The sequence below is a fragment of the Melanaphis sacchari genome, unplaced genomic scaffold (assembly GCF_002803265.2).
Source record: "Melanaphis sacchari strain LSU unplaced genomic scaffold, SCAv2.0 Contig2_pilon_pilon, whole genome shotgun sequence".
NCBI classification, from domain to species: Eukaryota; Metazoa; Arthropoda; class Insecta; order Hemiptera; family Aphididae; genus Melanaphis; species Melanaphis sacchari.
This window is the reverse complement of record NW_020271173.1, coordinates 2,755,741-2,774,527: the sequence shown is the minus strand read 5'-3', so window position 1 is coordinate 2,774,527 and position 18,787 is coordinate 2,755,741. Positions and strand designations below refer to the sequence as shown.

The 18,787-nt window shown below is 27.5% G+C and overlaps 3 protein-coding genes across 4 annotated transcripts; 2 read left to right on the top strand and 1 right to left on the bottom strand.

The window, feature by feature from the left end:
* Nucleotides 1-2,054: 2,054 nt before the first annotated feature.
* LOC112595805 (bromodomain adjacent to zinc finger domain protein 1A-like) lies at nucleotides 2,055-13,341 on the top strand. Of its 2 annotated transcripts, XM_025341154.1 has the most exons (24): nucleotides 2,535-2,647; nucleotides 3,502-3,640; nucleotides 3,727-3,866; nucleotides 3,946-4,020; nucleotides 4,091-4,307; nucleotides 4,692-5,000; nucleotides 5,673-5,850; nucleotides 5,927-6,019; nucleotides 6,248-6,449; nucleotides 6,506-6,621; nucleotides 6,690-6,852; nucleotides 6,926-7,168; nucleotides 7,278-7,701; nucleotides 7,922-8,110; nucleotides 8,178-8,270; nucleotides 8,381-8,423; nucleotides 8,488-8,610; nucleotides 8,753-8,869; nucleotides 8,942-9,081; nucleotides 9,149-9,234; nucleotides 9,341-9,498; nucleotides 11,559-11,675; nucleotides 12,371-12,713; nucleotides 12,782-13,341. In XM_025341154.1, the coding sequence occupies exons 1-24, from the start codon at nucleotides 2,535-2,537 to the stop codon at nucleotides 12,900-12,902; spliced, it is 3,942 nt and encodes a 1,313-aa protein (XP_025196939.1). In that variant the 3' UTR covers nucleotides 12,903-13,341. The 2 variants fall into 2 exon arrangements, with proteins under 2 accessions (XP_025196940.1, XP_025196939.1); XM_025341155.1 differs by lacking the exon at nucleotides 11,559-11,675 and having other exon boundaries at nucleotides 2,055-2,647.
* A 1,828-nt stretch (nucleotides 13,342-15,169) lies between these two features.
* On the top strand, nucleotides 15,170-16,521 carry LOC112595838. The gene is made up of 3 exons (XM_025341214.1): nucleotides 15,170-15,302; nucleotides 16,142-16,307; nucleotides 16,381-16,521. Exons 2-3 carry the CDS (start codon nucleotides 16,142-16,144, stop codon nucleotides 16,458-16,460), a joined length of 246 nt encoding a protein of 81 aa, XP_025196999.1. The 5' UTR covers nucleotides 15,170-15,302; the 3' UTR covers nucleotides 16,461-16,521.
* Nucleotides 16,516-18,377, bottom strand: LOC112595837 (retinol dehydrogenase 13-like). Its single transcript, XM_025341213.1, has 6 exons — nucleotides 18,128-18,377; nucleotides 17,861-18,026; nucleotides 17,554-17,662; nucleotides 17,173-17,487; nucleotides 16,832-17,036; nucleotides 16,516-16,706 (listed from the first exon to the last, which is right to left on the bottom strand). Exons 1-6 carry the CDS (start codon nucleotides 18,199-18,201, stop codon nucleotides 16,589-16,591), a joined length of 987 nt encoding a protein of 328 aa, XP_025196998.1. The 5' UTR covers nucleotides 18,202-18,377; the 3' UTR covers nucleotides 16,516-16,588.
* Between the last annotated feature and the right edge of the window lie 410 nt (nucleotides 18,378-18,787).

The following is an 18,787-nucleotide window of genomic DNA, read 5'->3' as shown; positions in this document are numbered from 1 at the left end:
GTACATAATTAAAAAAAAAAATTACTGAAATATGTATAGCTAATGTCTATAAAATATATTATAATACCTATACAATATGTCTTGGGGCGAAATAATCATTTATAGGAGTGTTATATGAAAATAACTAGCTTATCTCACACGGTGTTGTTAGTGATAAATTAAATGTTCATGGATTTACCCTTCCTTAAACTCCGTTAAATGTATATTGTACATACTTTTAAGATAAAGGATATTTTGTTATTTGTTTTAAAGAGTATTTATGCTAAGTTTAAAAAAAAAATTCGATCAAGAAATAACGTTTTCCATTTAGTATATGTGTATACTGTATATTATCATATACTGAATTATTGAACTGATTATACATATGTACAGTAAATAAAATACTAACCATATCAATCAATATTTAATACTTGACTATGAAATATTTACTATACAATATATTATTAGTGGTATAAACAATTGCTCTTGAGGGTTTAGCAATACATTGTTGTAAATTAGGCTGATGAGTGATGAAGTAACGATTGTTGGTTATTGAGAATATTATGATATGTGTATTGTATTCCTGAGAGGGGTAACTAAGCTGCATTACTAATTTTATAAATAAATAATACAATATATCATTGATCCATTTAAAATCGAAATTGTTGAATACGATTTCAATAGGTACTGATTTATCGTAATGTGCAGGTGTACTTTTGTTTGTACATTTATATCTAATAGGTGCAAGAGTTTTGTACTCCAAACAGATCATAATTGAAAGATGATTTCTCATTTGAGTGTCGGATTTTTGAATTTCAAACGCTCAATTGCTCAATCATTAATTTCGAATTTGCGCGCACAAAATACAAAAAAATTAAAACATTTTGTAGTACAAACTTTAAAATAAGATTATTCGAGTGCCTTATGTATTATTCAGTATTCAAAGACAGCTGATTAAGATTTATATAATACCAATCGCAGACACTGGTGTCGTGAACACACGATGAGCACGCTGTCCACCGAGAATTTAGAATCATCGTATTAATCAAACGATGTTCATAAAACACAAATACTGGATAGTTATTATTAACTAAAATTCAATATTATTACAACAACGAAACAATCGCAGAGGTTTGCGGAAACCCTGTTTGTTGGGAAAAGGGAAATTCGTTAATCCGAAAGATTTACGGCGTTCAAGACAAGTAGCTAGTAGGACTGCAACATCGCAACCCTAATTAAATCGTATTGTGCTATTGTTACGAACAACTGATTCGGTCGTTGAGGTAACGCGATGACAGCGCGAGGCACGAACCGGCAACCACGTTTGTTAAGTATTCTCCTAAAGCACGCCGATGCAGGTTATCCACACCGAAAGTGTGGAATACGAACGATTTCAAAAGCGCGCGACATCTTACATCACTGCCACGACGCCCGCGAAAACGTCGAACGGTCGGTCCGCAAACTCGCAAAACGTTTCGACGTTCGTGACGTCTACACAACGATGATAAAATGACATTTATCATTTATCAGTTATTTTATCATGGTCGACACGACGGCCTAGCACGTGTAGACTTGTTACAGACAATTATTTTCGTCAATAAAACGTGAACGGTTGTCGAATGATCGACCATTTTGTGTGCTAGACACGGCCCACGAATGTCGTCGGCCGACTGTATGTCCGTATGGGGTGAGAATATGAAAATTAAAACGGAAAATTTTTCCGCGTGATAAAACCGTGATACTACGTATTTACTATTTATAATTTTATTATCTACGGCGACTGCCGTCCCTGTTATCAGGCGTTTTTCGGTGGTGGTGCCCCCCCGAAATTTGTAAGCGAAAAATTTCAGAACCAGGTGAATTTCTCTGGCAGCACCAAATTATTGGCTCCCACTGCTCCCAGTAGGAATCGGGACCACGGCACACCAGTCTGACGAACCCAAGGTCGTGGTAGAGTCTGATTTACCACAATATTGTGTACTGATTGGATGTTGGCATCGGTCTTGGCGCGCGCGTATAATCACGACGGCGATTATTGTTGTATATTTTCTTTTTTTTTTTTTTCTACCGTTTATATACATTTTACACTGTGCCCGCACTTATACGTCCCGCCACCGTCGTTGGTACCGGACGGACGCGGTTATGTTTTGTTGTTCGTTCGTACGATCTTTCGCGTTGATTTTTTGCTCGTCGTCGTACATATTACACGATTTTCGGGCATCCGTCACGCGGTCGAATCATCGCTTGTTGTTCCTTTACTTACGGTAGTGACATAAAATTATCCAGAGCTCCGTTACCTCGACCGTTGTCGTCGATACAACCCTTGCGGGCTGGTAGAAAACGGTCGACGTCGTTACGAGACTTTGTTGCGCGCGCGGACCGGGACGACGGACCACCGAGGCACCAAGCAGCAGCTGGCCTTCCGGTCGTCGCGCGGGACCACCGCCGCCACCGCCGCGTCCGCATCAGCGGCAGTTGCATCCGAAACCGATCCGACGACCGACGGTTGTGTTTCACCGCCGATCGCGACTTATTAGTTCACCGCCGCCGTCGTTATGCCACTGCTCCACAGAAAACCGTTTTGCAAGAATCCCGTGCCCAGGGGCCTGAGGGACACGGATGAGGTTTTCTACTGCGAGCTAACCAAAGAGATTTTCCTTAGTTACGAGTGAGTCTAGTTGGTTTAAACAAGGTGTTCTCTGGTTGTCGACCGTGTTCTGTTATATCACCGTTGTTGTTTCGTTCGCGCGTTTCACATGGCGTCCCGCGCCCGATCGATTCTCGCACGGCTCCACGTTTGGCGACTGACGAATCCGGTCCGCCCGCGTCTGTTTTTCTGGTTCGTTTTTGTTCGATCTGTGGTTTTCATTTCTTCTCTTCATAACTTCTAACCCCCCGTCCACTGGGTAGTTAACGGATATTCACTTTCACCGCGCTTTTTCCCGCGATCATGTTTCGATGAGTTTTTTCTCTTATTCGAGGTTAAAATACTTTTCCAATTTTTGAGTTCGAGAGGCGAGTGGGATGTAACATTCTTTGTCGTTTTTGCTAACAATCAGTTTTCGAAAACGCGTTTTTTAACACATTTCAAACTACTTTTCCTTCCTGTTATCTAACTATATTATTTATTTTTTTTCTAGAAGACTCACGATTAATGTTAATTTCTGATTTTCAGATTAGCACTTTACATTTAGTAGGTGCATTATTATCTCTGATATATATTAAATTTAAACTGTTAAAAATTAATTATCTTTTTTTTAGAAATGTTTAATGTATTTATAATATATTACAAAATACTTGTTTCATAGTTTTATTTGAAAAATGGTTTAATTTTTATGAATATAATTTTAGAAGTTCCTAAAGTCTTGAAATTGTTTATTTAGGTAGTTATTTTTTTTTTGTTTAAATTAAGAAGTATTCAAGAATTCTTATTATTGACCTCCTTTATCAATTCTAAGATTATTTTGAGTTTTATAAATAAAATAAAATGTATTAACTGTTTTTTTTTTTCATTTTTATTAGGCATTATGTAGAAAGAATTATTTTGTGTAATTCATTAGTTTGGTCATGTGAGCTAACTGGTAAAAAAAATATGACTTATAAAGAAGCCTTGGACTGTGAATTAGACTCAAAAAAAATGCTGAACGACTTTCCAAATGAGGTAATATTTTAAACCTTAATTTTAAAGATTATTTCATTGTATTTTTATTTTTTTAACAATCATAATGAGTATAATTTAATTTTCAGCTTCAAAAACCCATTTTGTATTTATTATCATTGACAAAATGTTCTTCTTTGAAAGAGCTCATTGAACAAATATTTAATTATGTAAGATACAGATATTTTATATCAGAAATAGTGGATGTTGCTTTAGAACAAGATCAATGGTAAGCATTGTTTAAAACGGTATATTATATAATGTATCTATCTCTAATAACAAAACACAATATTTTATTTAAATCCAAGGTTAAAATGTAGAGTCTTAGCTGTGCATGCACCTTCTGACCAAAAAATTGCCGAAAGAAATCATCATACACCTAAGTAAATACTTGAGCTTGTGATTACATTGTTAGAATTTATATTTAATATTACTATATTTTTATTCCCACAGAAAGTCGAATGATAGTAATTCAAGTACAGCTCTAGCATTTTATAGTTATGATGTAGAACTACTTAGTTCTAAAAAAAAACAAAATCCAAACGATGAACCTATTTATAGAGTAGATGGTGTTCAAATTCGAAGATCAAAAGCATGTTTTACAAGAGATCGATGTAGATTTTTTATAACTCATAATGTTGAGTTTAAAAATGGTTTAATTTCATTAAAGGTAAATAAAAATATACTTTAGTAATTTAAAAATAACTATTTATTTTAAGTAATAATAATAACAATAAAAAAATTAGAAATTAAAATTTTAAGAACACAGTATTTTTTTTTTAAATAAAAGAAAACTGTTCTTGACGTTTAAATATTTTTAAAGTATTTTGAAATCATGTTATCATATTCTGCAATAGTTCTGTTACTAAAGATACTAAATTTAAATGAGTTATACATTTTTTTTTTTTTTTAATTAATTATGTTATTATATTATAACTTTTTTATTTTGTTACGAAAATATTTTTATAATTACACAATCTTTTAGATATTAACCTCATTGATATCAACAGTATAGTTTTTATAAAATTATGTTGTGAAATTATTATTATTTTAGGAGAATGTAGCAAGTAGTATTGCCAACTTAAAATTTGAAGATATATTCTGTGGAGAATCTCCTCAATTTTCTGAAACAAAAAAGAACAAAGTATTAGCTAAAAATGGATTAACTAAAAAAAGTAATAAGTTAATGAATGGAGGAGAACCATCTAAAAAGGATGAAAAATCAATTCAAGAAACAGTTGAAAAATTAAAAGAAGAAAAATTAAAAATTAAAGAAAAGAGAAAGGAAGAAAAAGAAAAATTATCTAAATTTATGAAAGAATGGAACAAAAAAAAAGAGGATCTTGAATTGGAAGATTTAAAAGTAAGTACAAATTTTTATTTTAAAAATTAACATTTAAACAAATAATTTTTTCTTTCTAAACTATTTGGAACTATTGTTTAAAATTTAAGTTTGCATTTTAATGTTACAAAATTTTTATTGACTGAGATAGTATAGGTACAACTATAACAATAAATAATTCTAAATTTGAATAGGAATTGTGTAATATATTTTAAATAATTATTTGTGTGAGCAATTTTGTATTATTTTGGTTCTTAGCATAGTATGGGAATTGATATTACAGTAATTTATGATTTTTTTTTTTTCATTTAATGTTAAGCAGTTTAAGTTATTATGTGGCCTGTTGTGTTTTAAGAATAACACTTAAGTAAAGTATTTTTAACAGTGAAATAATTAAGTCTTAAAATAGTGAAAAAGTATAAGCGCCTACAAATATAATCTTAATTACTTTTGATTTTATAAATCAAATCTAAGCTTTGGGTCTTAAACACAATTAATATTGTGTTGAAATACAAATATTAATAATTAATGTGTATTACTGAGATATAGACTTAGTCCTACCTTTTAATTACATAATGTAATATTTATGCCTTAGTTTTGCTTTATTTACATTAATATAATTTGTTTTGTATTTTATTCTTTTATTCTGTTAATGTTTAATATTGTACCTAACACCAATATGAAACTTTTTAGGAATTGCCCAATGTCAATCCAGTTAATTTGCGAATTCCAAATGAACATTTTGGAGACTTCATTATGATCTATGAGTTTTTCCATAATTTTTGGTCTCAACTTGATGCAGGAAGTTATTTTCCACAAGGAATGAATATAGAATTATTAGAAAGATGTCTAGTTGAAGAAGAAATCACAGGTACAGAAATAAGAATTTTGAATTTTATAATTTGATTATAATAGATTTAGTAAGATTAATAATTTTGATTTCATAGGTCCATTAAATACTTTGGTTCAGGTATTATTAACAACAATATTTGATCTTGAAGAAGATGAAGAAGCTGATATGAAAGATAGTCATATTTCAGGTTAGTTATTAGATTAATTTTTAACACGTTCGCTGTAAGATGACTTCTTGAGGTTTTATTTCAATTATTCTCATGTGCAATGACGCATTAAGACGGTATTAATACATTTATTTTAAATTTGGCTCTAATCGGGGTGTATATGTTTACAAAATTGAGCTGCAGTGAGCGTGTTAATACTCTTTTTCATATTATAGAATATTTAATAATAATAATTATAAAAAAAATTAGGATGTGAGCCAGTTTATAACATTAGTGATGATAAAACAAAAACTGCAGTAAAATTAGCTACCGATGTTAAAAATTGGTCAATACAGCATTTGGGTCAACAGTTGAATAAAATAACGTTACAACCTACTGTAATTTCTGAAGTTTTGAGAATTCATTTACTATCATCTGGTGGAAAATGTTCTGATAGAATGACCAAATGGATGTAAGTTATTCATCAATAATGAAATTCATTAAATTAATTATGATTGTTTTTTGAAGGTACCATGAAAGAGGAAACTATTGTCCAACAGATGATCCTGGACTTAATATTAGATTAGAACATCCTGAAGTATTGGCTGCTCTTAGTCATCATCACATTTCATGTTTGTCAATATGTAAGTTAAAAGTTTAAAAAAATATAAAGAATATGTTGTTGATTATAACATATTATTTATGCATTTAGCTGAAAAAATAATGTTAATTAATTGCTTGATGAATCAAATATTAACATTTTCATCATACCGAATACAACTTTTGAATACTGTTGTCAAAATGAAAAATGACAGACTGGAAGTGAGAAGTGCATTAGCAGCAGAAAAGAAAAAATCTCTTGAAATAGTTCAAAAGTAAATTATTAATTTTTTATTTCAAATAATTGTAGATTATATTTTAAATGTTTATTATATATATTTTCATTAGAAAAAAAGAAATGAAATTATTAAATGGCGAAGATCAGAACGTAGAAACTTCTGACCAGAAGGCTATTAATAGTAGATTAAATGAATGGAACAAAAAACTATCTGATCTTACCGATTTAGGCATGACTGCTCAAATATTGCCTCTTGGAACTGATCGAGCATTTAGAAAATATTGGATGTTTGCATCAATGCCTGGACTTTTTATTGAAGACGATGAACCTTTTCCTGGAACTTGTTTACCCAAGTATTTATTTTTTTTTTTTTAAATTTTTTATTGAACAAATACAATATGATAATTTATTTTAATTATAGTTTTAACTTTGATATTGATTTTTTGATTGTGTATTTTTCAGTGGTACTCCTATTAGTAACATCAATGAGAATGATCCTGTGTCGTACGTCAAAAAACTGTTTGAAATGAATGAAAAAGAAAATGTTAGTGAATCAAGAGCCAGTTTGTCTAATACACCATCAAAAAAAAGACTTATTGATGAAAGTAACAATACGTCATTCATGACTAATGGGAGCTATGTGGATCAAAAAAGGTCATTTTTGCGCTGTCTTGGTCCAGACAGTCAATGTCCAGTGCATGATAACGTTGAGCATAGACTTATTTGGGGTTATTATAACACTCCTGATGAATTAGATAGTTTAATTAATAATTTGAATTCAAGAGGATTAAGAGAAGGTGAACTTAAGAAAATATTGATACAAGAAAAACCACGTATACTTTCAAGTATGGAAAAGTGTACAAATTGCCTTTTAAACCCGTCATTGGTAAGTATTATTATTTTTTTTTTTTTTAATTATAATTATTTATATTGTACTTTAATCATCCTACTTAAATATGTTATACATCAAGCTATGCTTCATTAAAATAATAAAAAAAAAATAAAAGTGGAAATTTTTTCCACTTAAAATTATTACAGTAGAACTTTGATAAATGACCTGGATTGATTTATACCAAGTTTAATAGTTTTTTTTTAAATATTTTTAGATGGTTGAAGATGATAAAAAAATTCAAAAACGTTTAAAAACTGAATTTTCTGAATTCAAAAAACTAAACGTTAAATTTCTTCGTTTAGATTCTGATGTTGATACTTCTATGGAATTAACTTTAAGAGAATATATTTTATACTTAGAACGAAGGTTAAGTACTTCAGCACTAGGTAGTATTGGGTTAAAGGTATGTTTTAACTTATTATAGAAATAAATATAGGAGTTAAATCTAATATAAGTTATATTTATTATAGTTTTCAAATAGAGATCAATGGAGAGAAAATATTAATAATGGAATTTATAAAGTTCCTGGTCAACCATTGTCGTGGGGTAATAGGAGTAAAATGGTAAGTTAATTATTATCAACATAAAATATAATTGTTTAAATAATTAATAAGATTGTATATATTATCCATTATTTGTCTGTAAATAAATTTATATATTAATTTTTTTTTAGAATAATGATAACTCTGAAAAAGCTAGTTCACCAGAACTTACTGGTAAGTATACAGATAGCAGCAATTTTTATTACTCAAATACTATAATAAAACATTGATATTTTAGATTACCGAGATCCAGTGACTTATATTGCTGATGTTAAAGTTGATAAAAAAATATTTGAGTTGGCTTCTGTTATTCTTAAAATAGAACAATCTATTGAGCCAAAATTTCTCAGAAGACCATTAGGTAATTTTATAATAATATTTAATTATTAATTTTGTTAATGAAGAACTTTTTGTTTGATATTTGGGAAAAAAATAATTAATTTTTAAAAGAGTAATACTTGCATAGTAAATATTATGCATTTTTAATGTTTTAATTGTTTTAGGCTATGACAAAAAAGAAAAAATGAGTTCAGCCATAAATCCTTTAATGGATAAGTGGGAAATGTCGCTGATGAATTCTTTAAATTTTTCACAATTATTCTTACATTTAATTACATTAGGTAATTATTTTTAGACATTAATTTACCTAAAGTGCTTTGAATGTATTGTTACATTTTTTTTTTTTTTTTTAGAGAAAAGTATAGAATGGTCAAAATCAATTATGAAAGTTCATTGTGTCTTATGTCGAAGCAATAAGGATGAAGATGTTATGTTGTTGTGTGATAATTGTAATAAAGGACATCATATTTACTGTCTGAAACCAAAACTTAAGGTATGTCTTACAAGTTTGTTTTTGATATTCATTTATATAAAATATAATATACTTCTTATGTTTATAGAAAATTCCCCAAGGTGATTGGTTCTGCCAAAAATGTGTGCCTCTAGTAAAACATGAAGTTGAAGATGATGAACCTGAAGAAAAATCGTTAGTTATTAATTATTATGCTTACAGACATAAGACATTCTATCTATTTTGTATGTTTGATATTGAATGATTTATTTTATTTATGGTTTTTTTAATGTTGTTATAGGAAATTTGATATTTGTCATATTTGTAAGGAAGAAGGAACAGTTATAACTTGCGATGATTGTTTAAAGAATTACCATTTAGCCTGTCTTAATCCACCAAAACGTGCTCCACCTAAAAGAAACTGGACATGCTTTAGCTGTCGACAAACATCTTGTAAAGGTACTAATTTTATTTATATTATTTTGAATTATTACCTCAAGTTAATATTTTAATTAATTATACTTTAAAGCTATCTTTATACATCTAGAAACACATTTATAATGTGTTATTATGTACAATATACACAATGCAACATTTTTAAGTTGAGAAGGCATAACTCACATAATTAAAATTTTTAAAATGACATAGAACTGCATACAATTTTCTAAGTATAATTTGTAAATTATGATTTTATAAAATTGAAAGAATAATAATTCAACAAATCATACGAATTTTAAATACCTAAAACAATTAAGTAATCAATACTAACAACACAACACTTGTGATTTACACCCTTATTGCATTATGCATTATATTCTTAACTGTTTTGGTCAACACTATTTTTCGTAGTATACCTAAGTCCTTTATGTATATTTATTTGTTAAAAGTCCTTTTTACAAAACATTTGTGTAAAGAGTACCCTTTTCACTTAATGATATTTTACTTTTATTAAAAGAGTGTCTTGGTATTTTTTGCGCTCAAATTAACTTTTAATACTAAAAAAAGTATTAATTGAATCCTGGGAAAAACAACTGACTATCACAATTGAGTTATCCTTATAATAGGTGTTTACTTTTGTAACTGTTTCAATATAAACAACATTTTCCTTCTCATTTATCTTTACAAAAACACAGTAAAGAACTAAAGAATAAAGAGTTGGGATTGTTTAACTCTTAAATTATGATTCTAGATGTAGTTAAAAATATTATTTTAATTTATTTTTTTTTTTTACTTATTTATTAATTTTTTTTTCATTTTTACATTCATATTGAATGAGCTGGGAATCAATTAGTATATATCATTAAAAGTCTATACATCACCATATTTGTCATCTTGTTGAATATATATTACAGTATATTTTGACAATATTATTTGAAGAATTTTGTTTAATACTTAAAATATATTTTAAACTAACCATTTTTTTTTACTAATATATCGGAGTATTTGCATTTCGTATTATTACTTAATGTGAATGTTTATGTATAACTATGATTAATTAATTTCACAAATATTTAATCATCATGTTTAATAAAATATTAAGATAAATTATTTTATATTAATAAGTAATATGTTATTTAAATTGATATTTTGTGGTGTTATCATATACAAACTATTAACTGACATTAATTAGTCTTAAAGGGGATGAAGTTGTTGAGTATGAGGCATCAGTGCCATACACAATGTTGCTGATTCATAGTCACGTGAAGTTTGTCTTTTTAGACCGATTACTTTTTAAAGAAAAAAAGTATAATCTTTCTTTGTGTCTAAGAGTTTTATACTATGTTTCTTAAAATTCTACTATAAAAGAATCAAGGATGGCTAGAACTTCTGTCCATTGCCATAAAAAAATAAAAAATAAGTTCTATAATTAATTTATAATTATTCTGAGTGATAAATTAAACTTGAGACACATTATTTAAAAAACCATTAATATTTTTAAAATATTTCTTTACCATAAATTTAAATTGTTATTGAACAAAATTTTGTTAAATAAACAACTATATTTTTACTAAATAATTTTTTTTTCCAAATCATATTTTTTTTTAGGTACTTTGATATATTTTAAAAATTGAATTTTAAATGAATAGTTATGTATCATAATCATAATTAATTAACTAATTTTCCAAAATGTTTTTATTGTAAATTGAAATACTTCAGATAATCTTCTGTATCCATGTATGAAATTAAAAATATATTTAGTCATTCAAAAATAAAAACTTAAAATTTAATACTGTAAAATATATTAAAAAATACATTTTTTTGTCCAAAATTTTAATATTTTCAGAAATAATAACTGTCTTACATTCGGATTATCCCCATGTAATTAAAAATATTTTATTTTTTAAAATTAATAAAATGATTATTACCAGTATTGAAGTTTTTATAAATTGTTAAGAGTCAATAAATTATCAAATGTTCTATTTATAGATCATTGCTATATAACATTGTAATTCGTTTTGGTGATTAAATAAACCAATCATTTTCTGGTCCTATTTCAATCTGTTAAATATTATTTACAGATGAATTGGAACAGGTTGAGGTGGAAAGGTATAGCAGGCGTAAGAGTTCGCAGGCTGCCACTGCCAAAATATCTGAATTTGCTCGTCAACTGTTACATACATCAGCCAGATGTTATGGTCTGTCTCTGATGTTATATATTCTTATTTTCTGTGTATATTAAAAATATAATAATGATAATTATCGATCGCAGATCCAGGAGGTATTCTAAAAATGCTTGTCCTAGTACATATTATCTGTCTATAATTATTAATTAATTATATTATTCATTAGGCTTAATGATGAAATTATAAATTAAATACTTAATAATTTTTCAGTATTAAAATTTAAACAACATTTGTAAAATATAGACTTTATAATTTTTATTCAATTGATCGATTTTGTTACACCTGGATCTGTATTATAAAATGCAATTTTAAAAAATCTATTGCATGTAAAATATTTTTACTTAAATATTTTAAAAAGCTGATATTATTTAAATGTGTTTATACTTGATGGTTCATTTTGTAGGTAAATAGTTGTCTATAATAGTGTGTTTTTTGTTATATATTATGCTTGGTTAAAAATATGTGTATATTACACATATAATATTTATATGAAAGACATTATGTATTATGTAAAATATAGCATGGTGATTTAGATATTTAGTTAATAAATTTATGTTCTTATTATTGATATTATTTTGGTTATTTTTGGCTTTCAATTTTCTTTGGGAAATTTTGATATAGTTTAATGGTTATTATTTACTACGAATGTTGCATGTATTGTTTTAAATATGTAATAGTACATATCAATAAAATTATTTATTTTTTAGGGGAAGAAGAAAATATTACTGAAGAGAAGAGTCGAAGAAGAGGTAGACACACTGAACAAACAACTTTAACTACATCTGAAGATCTGCCTTTAGACAATGCTCTTCTTCAGTTACTTTTAAATCAAGTCATGCATCATCCAGATGCTTGGCCATTTTTAAGGCCTGTTACTAAGTCTCAGTGTCCTGATTATCATACAATAATAAAAACTCCCATGGATTTGGGCACTGTAAAGTATAAACTTAATATGCTATCATACAGAACAAATGCAGATTTGTTAAGTGATATGGAATTGATTTTTGAAAATTGTTTTTATTACAATTCAGAAAATTCTGAAGTGTTCAAGTTAGTTATGAATACAATATAATTATGTTGGAATAGTTAATAAAAGTTATTTCTTTGTATTTTATTAGGTGTGGTGAACAAGTATATAATTATTACAAAAAATTATGTCAAGAATGCAATTTGAAGGATTTCAGTGAAGATGGTGTATTTGAAGGCCCTCCATTAAAGAAATCAAAACACAGTTTATAAATTTAACATTTGACTAAATGTTAGAATTTGAACTAGGTTTTTTCTTACATAATTAATAATTTACCGATCATGTCACTTAGTATTGTTTCGGTGGTCCTGTTAAATTATTCATTACATCTTTCCCTTAGATTTTCAAAATATTATTGAGTAGTTTATTTACCAGCAGTCTGATTCAAGTATGAGTCATTTTTAAATTGGTTTGATGGTTCTTAAGAACTATATAAATATTAGTTAGAATAAGTATAATTTAAATTAAATTAGATATAATTATTTTTTCTACTTGGCAATGATGCTTTATCCCAACACGCAAATGACGAAAAGTGTATTGTGATCCATTCTATTATTACTAATAATAGATTATACTTGCTGTATATTGAAGCTAAAATTCATTTAGACTATGAAACTGTTTTTAAAATCATTGTTGTATTTCCTTATTATATATTGTGATTTTTAAAGAAAAACATATTTTTATTCAAACAAAATTCAATCAATTACATTATACTTTGATATATTGTAAGTCTATGACATGTGAATAGTATATCATAATTTTATTTTATTTTTAGTTGTACGAATAGTGTTTATATAGAATAATAATATTAATTTTAGTATATTTTGAACTCTGTTCAAAATTCAGTATGGTCTATTTGTACTGTCTCTATTGATTTTTTTTTTTTTTTTTTTTATTTATCATGTATATTGATCCTCGGCTCAAACCTTTTATTTTGTTCTCTGTAATATAATATAATGAGTTTCTTTTAAGACATAGTGCTAAGTGCTATGTTTCATTAATAATTATAATTAAAATAATAATAAAAAAACAAATTTCAATGTAATTATGCGTTTATGTATTAGATAAACGCAGTCAATCTTTATTTTCTATATTATTTAAAGTATTTTAATTTGTGTAACACAATTCCTATTTTCGTATTTTTTACTTATTATTAGTATTTTCATTTCTTTTTTTTTTTAAGTTAAATATTAGTTTACATTAAATTTTTTTAAGAAAAGATGTTGTTTTATTTTGTTATTTTAAATTATATTTTAATATTTCAGCAACTTACAGAAATATATTAGGTGGGTCATGGTTTTAATTATGAAAATACCCATGATATGTGTATTGTGTATGATGTAACCAGATGACATGTCTTATTAGTGCTGCAACTAGGGATTTGGGAACCCAAATGCAGACCAAATGTTACATGTATTAATATAGTTTAGTGTCTAAGTTTTGGGGACCTTCTTATGAGATTATGAGTCCACTTTTAGGATGCAATGTTCTGTTAGTTGTGATACTTTGTATTATATATTATTGGTTTTAGCATAAAATATTGAAACTGAACATCATACAATTAGGTCTTACTATACCATTCTTATTTTTTTTTCATTAATATTTTTAATTAATTAATTAATTTCTTATAGTCAATTTCTGTCATATAACTTTTTAAAGATTAGAAATTGAATAACAAATTAATTTTTTTTAAATAATATTTTAAATCAATTTTTGATTATAAGAAAAAATATTGGGTTAGTTAGAAATTGTTTTTTTTCCAGAAAAAATAATTCAGAAATCTGAAATTGTTAATTAATGTTTTTTATTATGATGCTGAGTATAATTTGACTCATTAATTTATAGGTATTAGAAAAATGTAACGATTTATTGTATAAAACTTGTTTTGTTCTATAAAAACTTCTCAATGAGATAATTATTCTTCATGATATCCAATAACTTAGATATCTTTGTTCTATTTTAACATGGTTAAATTTAGCAGGATTGCCAATACATAAAAACCATGAAATTTTGGTCTTTTAAAAAAATTAATTTATTAATATATTATAGTTAAATACTAAAAATCCATTGGTCACATTTTGATATTCAAGTACTTGATAAATTGTTTCTAAGTTTTTAGATCTAAAAATATATTAATAGTCATTTGCAACAATAAATTATTACTTCCTCATTCTTAACATTCATATTAATGATTAATACCTTATGCATTAGCTTATATTTTGCTCACGATATATCCAGTCCATTTTAGTTTAAGCGTTCTGAAATGTTTGTATGTTTGGTCTATTTCAATAACTGTTGTACAATATTTTTTAAATTTATGCGGGAAATATTGGTATATTGTCATATTATTATCATATACCAAGCGCTTGTCATGGTTTTCGGGCACTATCACTATTACGACCAATCAGGGGACAGGACGTGAAAGATAAAATTTCATGTCGAGTAGTGGGTACACCTAGTGTGTAAATGCTAAATACATTACAGTATTATACATACGACATAGCTATTATAGCCATTGCGACTGCGTTTCACGTTTGCATCGCCCTTCGACTGCTGCCCGATCTCAGAGGTCAATACATTTTTCTGCTGTTTTCAAGAAAAACGAATTCACGGTGAGTAAAATGCTTTGAATTTATGTTGTATTGTTATGATAGTTCACCTCCAATTTTTTGCGGTGAGATGATAAATCTCTACTACGACATATAATTGACTTGCCGACGGTGGTACTTGACGTTCATTGTCAGGTTTTATATCTATCAAATAATATCGTTGCCCAACGACGTTTACCTCAGAATCTGTACTTGAGTATCATCACATACTTTATCTCCTATAAAATGTGCGTTACCAGCATAATTGAATCTAGGAATTTTCATTGTTATTGCTAATGTAAACTTTACGTACATTTTGAATACGTCTAAAGTTCTAACCTAAATCTACCTCCGAAGTAATAATTATTAAAAATTGGAATTTACACTACATGTTGTTTAGAGATGTACAATTCGAAATCTATGACATGTTAGTATTGTCTTAGGAGTGAATTTTGCTCAGATCAATAATTACTCTTAGAATTACAAGGATTGTTAATCAGTCTTGATTCTGATTAAGAATAATAAATTGTTTCACAGTATAAGAAATGATTAATGATATTGGGGCCTTCTCACTAGATTTATTTAGTTATAAGGGCATGGGCGAACCAAGACCAGTTTTCGTCCACCACTCGATTTATTTATAGATAAAGTAGAAGACTGCAATATATATTTGAATGTCTATTATTTTTGTTATTACTTATTGATGCATTTGTTTTTAATATCTGCATTTTCATTATTTTTATTAATGTAAAGTTAAGTTCATTAATAGAATTAACGAGCTTAGAACCTTTGCAAATAAGATTTTTTGATTTTAATATTTGGGTTATCAACACGGTTATTTAATTTTTATTAATAACTTTTAGATGGCCGATGAAAAGTTAAGCCGCAAAATGATTTTTCCATACACATTCACAGCTAAGGTTGCCCAATTTCCATTTAAACTACATTTCAATAATCATTGGATGTTCCCATGGTTCATTGGAGCAGCTGTAATGGTTTCACCTGTTTTTTATCTAATTCAAAAAGCTGGTAATTATATATTTCATAATAGGTATACCTACTAGTAATAAAAATGTCTGAGCAAAATCATATTATTTTTTAGCCAACTGTGAAGCTAATATAAAGATTTGGGCTGATAAAAGGAGAGCGGAAGAAGAACATCACAAACACAAGTGGGACTAAACAAGTTTCTGAGAAGTTGTGTAGAAAATAAAAATAAAACAACTGTCATTCAAAATTTAAATTTTATTTCTAATAGAGTTACTGCAAGTTTTATAAATATATTTAAAATAATTATAATGTAATATACATCATAGTTCAGGAGATACATTTTCGTTGACTTTGGTCCATTTCTCACTGACTTTCCATAACCATTCAACCGTCTTTTGATCGCGTGCTTGAAATGGTAATGGCATTATTTTGAAATTACTAAAAGAAATACATAACAATAGTAAAGTGATATTTGGTATTATTTAAAAATAATACATAAATATTCTAATAAAATAATAGTTTTATTTTGGTAATGATTTTAAATGTTAAGAAGGTAAAATTACCTGATGAATTGTCCGCTAATATTTTCAAGTTCTGGATCTAAAGCTGCATGAACTAGAGTCTGAGATCCTTTGGCTGCTGATTTTAAAAGCACCCATGCCATTGGTTTTATAAAAAGTTTAGTAAAACTATTATAATAAGGTAAATGTCTTGAAATATCTGTTGTACAGATACCAGGGTAGATGGCATTTACTGTAACTCCGGTATCTATAAATTGAATAAAAATATTAACTACAATTATTATGGTGATTTAATATTTACAACTAAAAACCACATTCAAAAATAATGTAAAAAAGAAATACTGTATTAAAAAAAAAAAAATAGTTACAATCAATACACTAACCTTTTAACTTTTCAGCTAATTTATTTGTAAACATAAGATTTGCAAGTTTACTTTGATTGTACGCCTCTTCTTCATTATATGACAAATCAGAATTTAAATCTTTTTTGTTAATTTTACTAGATCCGTGTTTCAGCGTTGTCACATTAACAATTCGACTAGGAGTGCTTTTTTTCAAACAGTCTAAAAGTAAATTGGTTAACAAAAAATGGCCCATATGATTGACACCCAAATGAGTTTCAATTCCTTCTTTGGTTAAGGATTTACTGCACATCATGACTCCAGCATTATTGATTAAAACATCCAATCTATTAAATTCTAATTTAAAAGTTATAATTTTAATGATTTTATAGATTTTACAAATATTAAAATGAAAATTCAAACCTTTTTGAAATTTTGACGCAAATTGTCTGATAGATTCTTGTGATGATAAATCACATTTTCTACAGTAAAGTCGTTTGTTCCTTGACATAAGTGCTAGTTCAATTCGACTCTGTTCTAAGGACATTAAACAATTTAGAAAAAATATACATATTTAAATAATTTAGAACTTATTATTTAGAAATATTTTAATAATAATGCTATGATAAATAAAAAAAATAATTTTAAAGCACTAGTTTAAGTTTAAGTGTTAGAAAAACATATTATGGCATTTTATTCAAAACAGATATATTATTATGTTTACATTAACCTTTTCACATTTTTCCATATCTCGACATGCCATCACGACTGTTGCATTTTTAATGGCCAACAGTCTTGCGGCTTCTTTACCTAGGCCACTATTTGCACCTGTAATTATGATCACTTTGTTGGCAGCTGAAGTTTTAATTTTGTAATCTTTTCCAGACAACACATCTCTAAAATAATATTAAAAGAATAACAACGATATGGTAAATCAATTGGCAGATGGCTAGAATTAAGCGTATGGTGATATTTCTGAGGCAATACAATAACATACTTGATCAAATAAGCACCACCACACACCGTACCAAAGACACTGATGTAGATCAAAGGTTTAGGTATATTGATCATATTGCGCTGGATGTTAGGTCCAACAAAGTAAATCTAGAATCCGAGATATATATCTACGGTTTTTTTAATGTATAGCTAATTGAATAAAATACGAAATATTAAAACTTAATTTGTATAGTTCGTGTTTCACTACTTTAGGCTTAGAATTAGAAGTGAACGTGACTTTATCAGCTGCGACTTACGGCGTTTTATTAATCTTTTTGAGACGGTTTGTCAGATTTGTGATAAGAAAGAAAATCAGTTGTGCAATGAATTTTAACACATGGTGACCAACACAATAGCGCAACAAAACTCACGCAGTAGTAGCCTCTACTACTGCGTGAGCCTTATTTTATGATACTTTTAAAAATTAAAATTTTCCACAATTTCTATCTGAACTCAATAAAATCGGACAGTTTGCAATCCCCTTAAATTAAATTTAAAAAAAAATAAATATAGAAATTGATGTTTAAAAATCAATTTTATGCTTTACAGTTTTTGTGTGTGTGTGTGTGTTATCTTCTTGCAAAATTTCACAATTCTCAAACTATTAAAAACAAAAATTACAAATTTAGTATACAGTAATAATTTTTATCTTATAGGTAGT

Bases quoted from the DNA above. Each gene is read 5' to 3' on its own strand.
- LOC112595805 (XM_025341154.1), top strand. From the start codon at position 2,535: ATGCCACTGCTCCACAGAAAACCGTTTTGCAAGAATCCCGTGCCCAGG. The intron at 9,235-9,340 runs GTTAGTTATTAA...ATGTTGTTATAG, and splicing joins GATGAACCTGAAGAAAAATC to GAAATTTGATATTTGTCATA. The intron at 9,499-11,558 runs GTACTAATTTTA...TATTATTTACAG, and splicing joins TCGACAAACATCTTGTAAAG to ATGAATTGGAACAGGTTGAG.
- LOC112595838 (XM_025341214.1), top strand. From the start codon at position 16,142: ATGGCCGATGAAAAGTTAAGCCGCAAAATGATTTTTCCATACACATTC. The intron at 16,308-16,380 runs GTAATTATATAT...ATTATTTTTTAG, and splicing joins TTATCTAATTCAAAAAGCTG to CCAACTGTGAAGCTAATATA.
- LOC112595837 (XM_025341213.1), bottom strand. From the start codon at position 18,201: ATGATCAATATACCTAAACCTTTGATCTACATCAGTGTCTTTGGTACG. The intron at 17,037-17,172 runs GTTAGTGTATTG...TTCAATTTATAG, and splicing joins ATTAGCTGAAAAGTTAAAAG to ATACCGGAGTTACAGTAAAT. The intron at 16,707-16,831 runs GTAATTTTACCT...TATTTCTTTTAG, and splicing joins ATTAGCGGACAATTCATCAG to TAATTTCAAAATAATGCCAT.